Source organism: Suncus etruscus, chromosome 1 (assembly GCF_024139225.1).
Source record: "Suncus etruscus isolate mSunEtr1 chromosome 1, mSunEtr1.pri.cur, whole genome shotgun sequence".
Taxonomy (NCBI): Eukaryota; Metazoa; Chordata; class Mammalia; order Eulipotyphla; family Soricidae; genus Suncus; species Suncus etruscus.
This window is the reverse complement of record NC_064848.1, coordinates 206,763,387-206,773,125: the sequence shown is the minus strand read 5'-3', so window position 1 is coordinate 206,773,125 and position 9,739 is coordinate 206,763,387. Positions and strand designations below refer to the sequence as shown.

At 63.6% G+C, this 9,739-nt stretch overlaps 1 protein-coding gene across 1 annotated transcript; it reads left to right on the top strand.

The window, feature by feature from the left end:
- The first annotated feature begins 6,087 nt into the window (after positions 1-6,087).
- CBX8 (chromobox 8) lies at positions 6,088-8,950 on the top strand. The gene is made up of 5 exons (XM_049776669.1): positions 6,088-6,182; positions 6,716-6,759; positions 6,982-7,047; positions 7,174-7,240; positions 7,864-8,950. The coding sequence occupies exons 1-5, from the start codon at positions 6,114-6,116 to the stop codon at positions 8,722-8,724; spliced, it is 1,107 nt and encodes a 368-aa protein (XP_049632626.1). The 5' UTR covers positions 6,088-6,113; the 3' UTR covers positions 8,725-8,950.
- The last annotated feature ends 789 nt before the right edge of the window (positions 8,951-9,739 follow it).

Here is a 9,739-nt window from a genome sequence, read left to right as displayed (position 1 = left end):
CCACCGGCCAGGGTGTCGTGGCCCGAGTGGCCCCTTTCAGCAGTGCCCGGTGTAGGGGTGTGCTGAGCCGCCCAGCCGCTTGGCCGCTCGGAGACGCGCGGGCAGCCAGGCGCTTGCGCGCGGACCCCGCTCCTCCGCCGCTGCCCGCCACGCGGCTTCTGGGCGTGCGCGGAGCGGGCGCGCAAATCCCGAGCCCCGCAGGCCTCTCGACGTGCGGGGAGGGTCCCTCGCCAGCCGCCCCTCCTGGAGCAAGGCACGGGGTGAGGTGGCAAGGGGCGGGGGTACTGTTCGGAGCAGCCCCCAGAAACGCAGACGCTTCGTCGCGGCGTCTCCCGCAAATCCTGGCCGGCGGCTCCCCGGGTTCGACTCCTGCTCCCCCAACCCCGCAGTCCCGCCAGAGGAAGGCAAATAGCCGGGTGGACGCCCAGGTTCTCTGGGATGTCCTAGACTCGCCGCCCCTTTCAGCTGTGCCTGTGAATAACCGGGCACCTGGGGCACCCGGCTTTCCTGCGTGCTCAAACGGGCGCTTTAGTGGAAATGGCACCTAATGGGCCCCCCGGCTGGGAAACTGGATCCTGAGGTCCCTGGACACCCTCTGCGGGGCGGGGAGGGAGTGGGAAGGACGCGAGACCCCCAGACCGAGCCCCGAGGCCTTCTTGCGCCCAACCTGCGGGGCTGGGCAGGGCAGGGCAGCCCGTGCCACCGAGCCCGGCTGGAGTCCCCACTTCTGCTCCTGGGCGATGCGGCTAGGGTGCCCGCGGGACCAGAGCCAGCGCCTCCGGGGTGCCCTCCCTGACTTCCCCCAGAGGACTGACTTCCCCCAGCTCTGGCTGGCTGCAACGTGTGGTCAGGTTCCGTTTGCAGCCTTCTACAAGGGATGCTGCAGCCGCGACGCAGGATGGGGCGGGGTTTGGGGACAACGGAGACTCCGGGTCCCCCTCCCCGAGAGGCCAGGACTTGTGTCCACCATCGCCGCCTTCACACCTCCAGGCCTGTGCGCGCATGATGGGGTGGGACGCCCTTGCCAGGGCCCAGCCGCGGACCCAGCCACTCCACCCCGCAGGACGGGCGCAGGGTGGGGAGGGCGGCTCGATGCACGGAGGCACGCCCCAGCTGGCACCCTGCGGGTCCAGCGGGCTCCCCGGGGCTCCGAGCGAGCGAGCGAGCGAGGCGAGCGGGATCTGGCAGCTGCAGGCGGGTCTCCCCTTGGCCCGACTGGGGGTGCCCAGCCCTCGGCGCGCATGCGTCCCCGTTGCAGCGCTGTGCGCGTGCTCCAGAGGCTCCGCCGGCCTCGAGGCTCTTGGGGGGCTCCAGGAGGGGCTTGGGGAGACGGTGCACGAGGCGCTAGGCCCGATTCCGGAGAGGGGGGCACCGGGTCCATCTTCCCGGTATCCCCGAGCGCTCAGGGGGGCGTCGGCAGGGCCTGTGTCCAGCCTCGATCTCGCGGCCTCTGCAGACCTTTCAGGAGTCGAAGCCGCCGCTTGGGGGGAATTGCTCGCATCCAGTTTGTAAGGTGGACGGAGTCCCAGCAAGCCTGGCCTGGCACAGAGGGAACCCGGACACCCACCCCCGTTCAGAATGCGGGCTCAGGCTGGGCTCCTATCTGTTCATCCCATGCACTTGCTTGATTTGGTAGGACTTAGTCTCAGGTTCCCTGACCAGAGCACCCCACGCTGGCCCTTTCTTACCCGAGTCCACTGGCGTTTTTCCATGAGGCTGAAAGCCCCACTGGTGGGTGGTCAGAGGATTCTACCCCCCTCAGATGTAGCCCTAGCAGGGGCTCCTGAGCCAATTACGTGGCCTCAGTTTCCCCATCTGCAACATGGGAATATGTGGATTAATCTCACCTGGTCGCTTTGAATCTCTTGTGGGACAGTGTAACCCCAGAAAGGTCATCCCAGAGCTGGGGGGTTCAGGGGCCATTTTCCCCCCATGTCTCAGTGCTTGGGGGGTACATATCACAGGGGACCTTCCAGTGTGAGCAGGTTTGACAGGTAAATAAGGTACCAGCTAGTCCACTGCACTCCCTAGTACCATCTCTCCCTCCAGAGAATGAGGAACTTCTTATTCAAAACCAGAAAAACCCCTCACTCCTCCTCCTCCGGCCAGGGCTTACCTTGGTAAGTCTCTGGCTCAACTCTGAGCGTCCCTACCTCTCCCACCTTCCCCAGCAGCTGCTCCTGGCCGCCCCCCAACACTCCCTTCACGCGGGTCTTGGCCTCCCCCCCAGCCCCCAGCAAGTGCTGCGCCCTTGGCCAGATCCCAGGAGCTCCGACGCCGTGGAGCAGCCGAGCGCAAAGGCTCCTGATGAAGGCGCCCAGCCCGGCCTTGCCCGGGAGCTGGAGAACAAGCTGGGGCTCGCTGGTACAGGGTGACCCAGGATCAGGGCAGGCGTAGGGTGGGGGACCTGCCCTGCCCCCTCTCGGCCCAGCCCTCAGACTCCTGCAGTGGGTTTGGGGAGGCACGGGCGGCCCTAGCCCGGGGCCCCATCCGGGATGTCCCGAGCTGCGTGTTTGGGTTTTCAGAGCTCAGAGCGCCCAGACACCCAAGGGTCCCACAAACAGGTGTCCCGCGGGCGTGGGGCACCCGCAGTCCAGAGAAACGGGCAGCTCCCCACGGGCGTTAGAAGGCTGGGGGGAGGCTGCTCAGAGGTCCGTCGACAATTTCCTTCATAAAAGTGCGATCGCAGAGCGTTTGATTCCCACTTTCACTCCCCCCGGCTGGCCAGCCCGGCGCGCGCCTCGGTTCAGACTCTCAGATTGCAGCCAGATGGGGCTCCGGGAATTGGAAGCAGTTACCATATTTACCGCAGAAGCAGCGCACTAACCTGCCTGCCGCTGCCGCCCAGGAGCAGACGCCGAACAGAACAGGGGGAAACCTTTGAAGGTTGCCTTCTCCTCGGAGGAAGCACCTGGGAAAAGCAGTGATGGACCGGCGGGAGGACTGACAGGAGGATTGACTTGGTGTGGAGGAGAGGGGGGAGCTGAGTGTGAGAGGGAGGTGAGGCAGGCTAAGAACAGGCTGAGGATCTTGTCTCTCTGCTGAGCGGGGAAAGGTCAGGCTTTCTCAGGCTGTGAAGGTGCCCCGTCCCCTGTCTCGCCCGGTGCCCTGTCCTGGGTGGGCTGGAACCCCGAGATATCCTAGGAGACAGCAGACCCACTTCTCAGATGCTGCCTCCAGTCCAGGAGAACAGAGGGTCGCTGCTGACCCGGGCTTGTTCCAGTTGCTTCGGGTTAATCTTCGGGGTCAAGCTCCCCTGTGCCTGTGCTCTGCAGGGAGTCCCGACCTTGGCGGATCCAGCATCTCTCAAGCCGCCAGTTTGCTCACAGCAGTCATTTCATTGCCAGGCTCCAAGATAAGCTGAAAAGCTGGGGAGAGGGAGAGAGAGAGAGAGAGAGAGAGAGAGAGAGAGAGAGAGAGAGAGAGAGAGAGAGAGAGAGAGAGAGAGAGAGAGAGAGAGAGAGAGAGAGAGAGAGGAGAGAGAGAGAGAGAGAGAGAGAGAGAGAGAGAGAGAGAGAGAGAGAGAGAGAGAGAGAGAAAGGAAGAGGGAGGGAACTGGATAGAAAGGAGGAAAAAGAGCAGAGATAGCACAAGTGAGTGAAGGGGGGGAGAGAATGTGGAGAGCAGGAGAGAGCAAAAGAGATCGAGAACGAGACAGAGGAAAAGGGAGAGAGAGGGAGAAAAAACATGAGAGAGCCCAAGAGAGGAAGAATGAGAGGAGAGAAAGAATTCAGGAGAGAGCCCGAGGAGAGGAGAGAAAGAGAATGTGGGAGAGTGCGAGAGAGAGAGAGAGAGACAGAGACAGAGACAGAGAGACAGAGAGAGAGAGAGACAGAGACAGACAGAGACAGAGAGAGACAGAGACAGAGACAGAGACAGAGAGAGAGACAAGCACCAACATTTTAACATTTTCAGTCCACTTCAGACTTAGGGAGAGAGCCGGGAGACAGAGGTGAGAAGGAAGGAGAGGAAGGAGCGCAGGAGACTGGAAAAAACAGAAGCAAACGGCCTGGGGAGAGAAAAGGGAACTTTTTCAGCGAGAAACTAAGGCCAGCTCTACCAGTGTGGACTGGGGGGGGGGGGCACCGAGAAGCGCCAGCGGGGTCGGGACTCAGAAACTGGGGAGCAGGAGTGCTGGGGTGGGGCCAGGTACACCCAGGACGGCTCAGGACGGGGCCACGGGGACTCAGTGCTGCGCCTTCCCGCAGCACCCCGCAGCTCCCCGCTGCCGGCAGATCCCGGAGGGGCCCGACTGCGCCAGGACCGGCGGCCCAGGGTGGCTTTCTCTGGGCGGGGAAACCAGACACTTAGAAGCGGCTGAGGCCGACTTTATTTTTACGGCCCAAACTGTTGGAAAGTATTTAAGCTTAAACAGAAACAGCTGTATCGCTGGCACCGGCCAACGAAACTATTTGTTACCGGGAATGACGTTTTATGATTGAGGACCGGCCGGCGGCGGCCTCTCGTGGGGGGCCCGCGGGGGTCACCGGGGGGCGACCTGGGCGCCTCCTACTCGCTGTTCGTTGACGCAGGTGTGTCGAGAGGCGAAAGGAGCCGCTAGTGTCCTCCGGGCAAAGTTTGGAGAGGGGCGCACCGAAAAGACCAGCTATCGGTGTGTCCAGGGGCGCGGGCGCAGGTGGGGCCGGGGTGGGGGGGAAAGTGGGCGCAGAGGCAGGTGGGCCCCGCACCCCGCCGGCGTTCCACGCAGACACCCCGCTCCTCTCCTCCTCCTCTCCTCCCAGGTCCGCTCGCCTCGGGCTCCCACCCCTTCTCCTGCCCGGGGAAACCGCTCGCTTCCAGTCGAGTTCGTCCTCGACGGCTTAACTAACTAACCGGTGGGGTCCAGGGAGGGGGCGCCGGGCCGGGGCAGCCAGAGCGACAGAGCGAGTCCAAGAGAGCCAGGCAGTCGCTTGGGGGCTGCAGCCGCCCCAGTTTAGGGGCACAGCGAGCCGGTCCCCTCGCGCCCCCCCAGAGCTCTCCAAGTCCCGGCCCGTCTCTGGCCTGCATGGCGACCCCCAGCCTGCGCGCGCGTCGGGGAAGACCCTGGGCAGGGCAGGTAGCGTGCAGGCCAGGCCGGAGGGTGGCCAGGGATTGGGGGCGAGCCAGCCGCGGCCCCCAGCCGTAATCCAACCCTGGATTAAGACCAGGGGGGTGGCGCACGGGTCCCCCAGCCCCAGTCTCGGTGGGGGGTGCCCTGGCCTGGTGGGGCTGGCAGGCGGGGAAGAGCAGCACCGAGGCGGCTCTGGGGCAGGTAGGCGCGCGCGTGGCGGGGGGCTAGAAAGAAGCTTTGGGGAGGGACAGGGGGTCCTGGGGCCTGCGGCTCCCCCCGCACCCCAGAGGAAAGAGGAAAGGTTGCGGGTTCGAGAGCCCAGGACGGCGGGGAGCAACGCAACGCACAAGGCACTTGCTCTGCTAGCCGGGCCCGGCGGTGGGGACGTTGCCATGGAGACCGAGGGTCGGCGGTGCGGCTCGGGGACGAGGTGGGGGGCACCCCGGGCGGGGCGGACGGCGGCTCGGGGGTCCGGGCCGGGTCCGAGGCGCCCCCCGCACCTCTGCATTGTGCATTTCATTGTGCAACCGGGGCCGAGGCGGGGAGGGAGAGGGGACCGAGCTTTGCCGACGGGGTGCGGGGCGGGGCCGGGCCGGGCCGATCCCGCCGCGCGGGGTCCCGGGGAGCGCCCTGGGGTGGGCCTGGAGGGCTGGCGGCGCCCCCCGGGGCCGGCCGGGCGGCGGGAGGGGAGCGGAGGGCCGGGCCGGGCGCAGCGGGAGACTGACAGCCGCCGGGCCCGCCCCCGCCGCCTCACTTCCGGCGCAGGCCCCGCCCCGCGCGCCGGGGCCTCCCGAGCCGCCGCGGACTCCGCCCCCCGGCGCTTGGAACGCGGGTCACGTAGCAACGCGGCGGAGACAGCGGGCGGGGGCGTGGCCCGCGGCGCCGTCCAATCGGCGCGCGGCGTGGCGGGCCCTGGGCCGCTCGGCGCTAGCAACGTCGTTAGCAACACGTGGGGCGGGGGGAGGAGAGCTGACGTCAGCGCCCGAGTATTATGGGCTGTCGCGCTGCCTGCTGCTTTTCTGCTCCTGGCTGGACGCGGCGGCGGCGGCGGCGGCGAGTCAACATGGAGCTCTCGGCGGTGGGGGAGCGGGTGTTCGCGGCCGAGGCCCTGCTCAAGCGGCGCATCCGGAAAGTAGGTGCCCCCGCGGGAGCCGTGGAGGCGAGGCCCGGCCGGCCCTCCCCGCGCGGCCCGCTTCCCTCCCCCACCCGCCCGGGCTGCAGCCCGGCTTCCCTTCCCTTCCCTTCCCTTCCCTTCCCTTCCCTTCCCTTCCCTTCCCTTCCCTTCCCTTCCCTGCCTTGCCTTGCCTTGCCTTCCCCTGCCTCCCTTCCCCCAGGTCCCAGCAGCGGCCGCCGCGGCCCGGAGCCCCGGAGCTTGCCTCTCCTTCGACTTGCAGCGATGCACCGATTGCATGCGTGGGGGGCGGGGTGGGGTGGAGGGGAGGCCGGTGCATGCACTTTGTGCCGGCTGGGGGGGATCTGGTGCTGCAGAGGGGCGCCTGCCTTTTGCACGCATTCGTTCGGTGCATGCAATTTTTTTTTTGCATGTATTCCTTGTGTCCTCCTTAGGCATCACTCCCCTTGCGCATGCTACGTAGACACACACACACACACACACCCATGTATGCCCACATCCACATACCCACATTCCTCCCTTTGCATCCACAGGGACGCATGGAATACCTCGTGAAATGGAAGGGCTGGTCTCAAAAGTAAGTAGGTTATATGTCATTCTTGGGCCCTGCTATTCCGGAGGCTCCTTTCTTCCTCTTTTAAACCTGCCTCATGCTGAAAGGCGAGACAACACAAGGAGAAAAGTTCCGCACCCGGGTGCTCACACACACCCCACATACATACATACACACACATACATACGCACATACGCACTGCTCTTTTTGCCTGGGCCGACGCCCCCTCTCCCTGTCTCGCCCTAGGTACAGCACCTGGGAACCTGAGGAAAATATTCTGGATGCCCGCCTGCTGGCTGCCTTTGAAGAAAGGTACAGGCCCTGCCCAGCCTCGGCTTCTCAGTTAAGGTCTGGAGGGCTCTGGAACCCCCCGGCTCCTGAGGGGCTCTGCTCAGCCTCCATACTCACACCCCCTCCCTCCCTTCCTCTGTCCTCCAGGGAACGAGAGATGGAGCTCTATGGGCCCAAGAAGCGAGGCCCCAAACCCAAAACCTTCCTCCTCAAGGTAGGCCGGCAGCGTCCAATAGGGGTCAAGCTTGTTGGTGTGTAGCTTTGAGGGGAGGGGGCCTCCGGGCATGGGAGCCAATGGAGTGCACAGCCCACTGACAGACACCTTGTGGACCCACCTAAGCCAGTTTTCACTACCCTCTGGGCCACGGCCTTCCTTCACCTGTCTGATCGCCCTTCTGTTCAGACCGCTGTCCTAACTGGCCCCCCTTAGCCTTGTGCCATGACCCCCCATTTATGCATTTCTCATTGCCGCCCCTTCAGAATCTCCCGGGCACCTTAGGGCACCTAGGTGAGAGATGCTGATGAAATACAGTGTTGCAGGGTGCTGGGAAGACCAAGGAGTACAGGGGTGCTTGGCTGCAAGAGAGGAGTCCTTTGTCCCCCTCCTTGCAAACAGAACTCTCCAGAAGTCAGAAACCTGTGTGTTGCCAGTTCTTCTGTCCAGACAAAACCTCCTTTTACTCCCACACCAGCCTCTACACCCCCACTTATGGAGTTCTCAGGCATCAGAGAACAGGCATTTTAGGCCCAGAAGGCAAGGCAGCAGGGGGTAGTAGAAAGCTGGGTGGGATGGACAGGACTGTACCCCACTCTTGACACTACTTCCTCTCTCTTCAGGCACAGGCTAAAGCCAAAGCCAAGGCTTATGAGTTTAGGAGTGACTCTGCCCGAGGCATCCGGATCCCCTACCCCGGACGCTCGCCCCAGGACCTGGCCTCCACCTCCCGGGCCCGGGAGGGTCTCCGAAACATGGGCCTGAGCCCCCCCGGGAGCAGCAGTAGCAGCACCTGCCGGGCTGAGCCGCCCCGGGACCGTGAGCGGGAAAGGGAGCGGGAACGGGAACATGTCACTAGCCGTGCAGAGGACAAGCCCAGCTCCCCGGGTGACAGTTCCAAGAAACGTGGCCCCAAGTCCCGGAAAGAGCTCCAGGACCCCTCGCAGAGGCCTTTGGGAGAAGCTGTGGACAGTCTTGGGGATCACCTGAAAGGCCGCAAGCTGGAGGACACCCCTTCCTCAGGTGCCGGGAAATTCCCTGCAGGCCACAGCGTGATCCAGCTGGCCAGGAGGCAGGACTCGGACCTGGGCCCCTGTGGGGTGGCCAGCCCAGGTCCCCCAGAAACGGCGGGCAGGCTGCCCGGGGACACCTTCCCGGCCAGGGTCATAAAGCACAGGCCCGCCTTCCTGGAGGCCAAAGGCCAGGGGAATCTGGACTCCGGTGGGCCCCGGGTCCGGCATGGCTCTGGTACCCCTGCATCTGTCGGGGGCCTGTATCGGGACATGTCTGCCCAAGGGGGAAGACCCTCCCTCATCGCCAGGATCCCGGTGGCCAGAATCCTGGGGGACCCAGAGGAGGAGACCTGGAGCCCGTCCCTGACCAACCTGGAGAAGGTGGTGGTCACCGATGTCACGTCAAACTTTCTGACCGTCACCATTAAGGAGAGTAACACGGACCAGGGCTTTTTTAAGGAAAAGAGATGAGGCGCTTGGGTGGGTGAGCGGGAGAGCTAACGGAGGCACGGTTTCATTTCTGGGGGTTCCATTGCCACTGGACGCCGGAATTCCATGCCCCCGACCCCGTCCTTTATTCCTCCACCACCCCACCCCACCCAGTTTTGGTTGGAAAGATTATCTCTAGAGTTATATTTTCTATTAGATGTAAATATGTTATTTAAGACAAATATCTAAATATATATATTTCAACTCTTGAAGTTGTTTTATTTAAGCGGGCAGAGACAGCTTCAGTGTGGGTTAGTGAGGGGCTGCCTAAGCCAGGTGGAGTCAGGACAGGGCACCCAGGGGTGCCAGGAAAGTTGGGGGTCAGGGGTCTGGGCTTCTAGAGGGTCGCAGGAAGGACTCAGGCGCCCCCACCCCCACCCCGCTTGGCCTCCTTATTCCCACCGCCCAGCAGACCCTGGAACCAAGGCCGGCCCTGCCCCATTTCCTTTCTTCCCATTGGCCAGCCAGGCCAACAAAAGGTTGACTCCCCAATCAGGAAAGAGGGGGGTGGGGCCAGCCTGGCTGTCTTTTTCCCTCTTATTTTTTTCAATTGAAGGTTGAAGATCTTTGTAAGATGCAGGGGGCTGTAGGGAAAAGCCCCCCCATCGCTTGAATACCTTTGTGTGTGTGATGTTGGAGGTAGACTTGGAGTGGGAGGGGATGCGCAGGAAGGCCACCACAGGACCCCCCCCCCCATCCCAGCCTCCCAGAAATGCACTTTACTAGCCCCTGTCTGTGGCCTGTGGCTGCCTTTGGGGGGGGGGGGCATTCTCTGCTCTTGCTGCCCAGGGAGAAGACATACAGAGAATCTGTTTACATTCCCGAAATGCCCGGATAAGCATAGCGAAGGATTGCATGTCAGTGCCCAGAGTTGGAGTGGGTTGTTTTACAAGAGAAGTGTTGGGGGGCAAAAGGGGGTGCTTGTTCCAGCTGGCCGAGATGAGGGCACCCCCACTTCCATGCAGAGTTGGCCTGGTCCCCGCTGCTCCAAGGGGCT

What these genes read in the sequence shown, in the direction of transcription:
- CBX8 (XM_049776669.1), top strand. Translation starts at nt 6,114, where the DNA reads ATGGAGCTCTCGGCGGTGGGGGAGCGGGTGTTCGCGGCCGAGGCCCTG. An exon ending in TCAAGCGGCGCATCCGGAAA is followed by an intron (nt 6,183 to 6,715) that starts GTAGGTGCCCCC and finishes TTGCATCCACAG; the next exon opens with GGACGCATGGAATACCTCGT. An exon ending in CTGGCTGCCTTTGAAGAAAG is followed by an intron (nt 7,048 to 7,173) that starts GTACAGGCCCTG and finishes TCTGTCCTCCAG; the next exon opens with GGAACGAGAGATGGAGCTCT.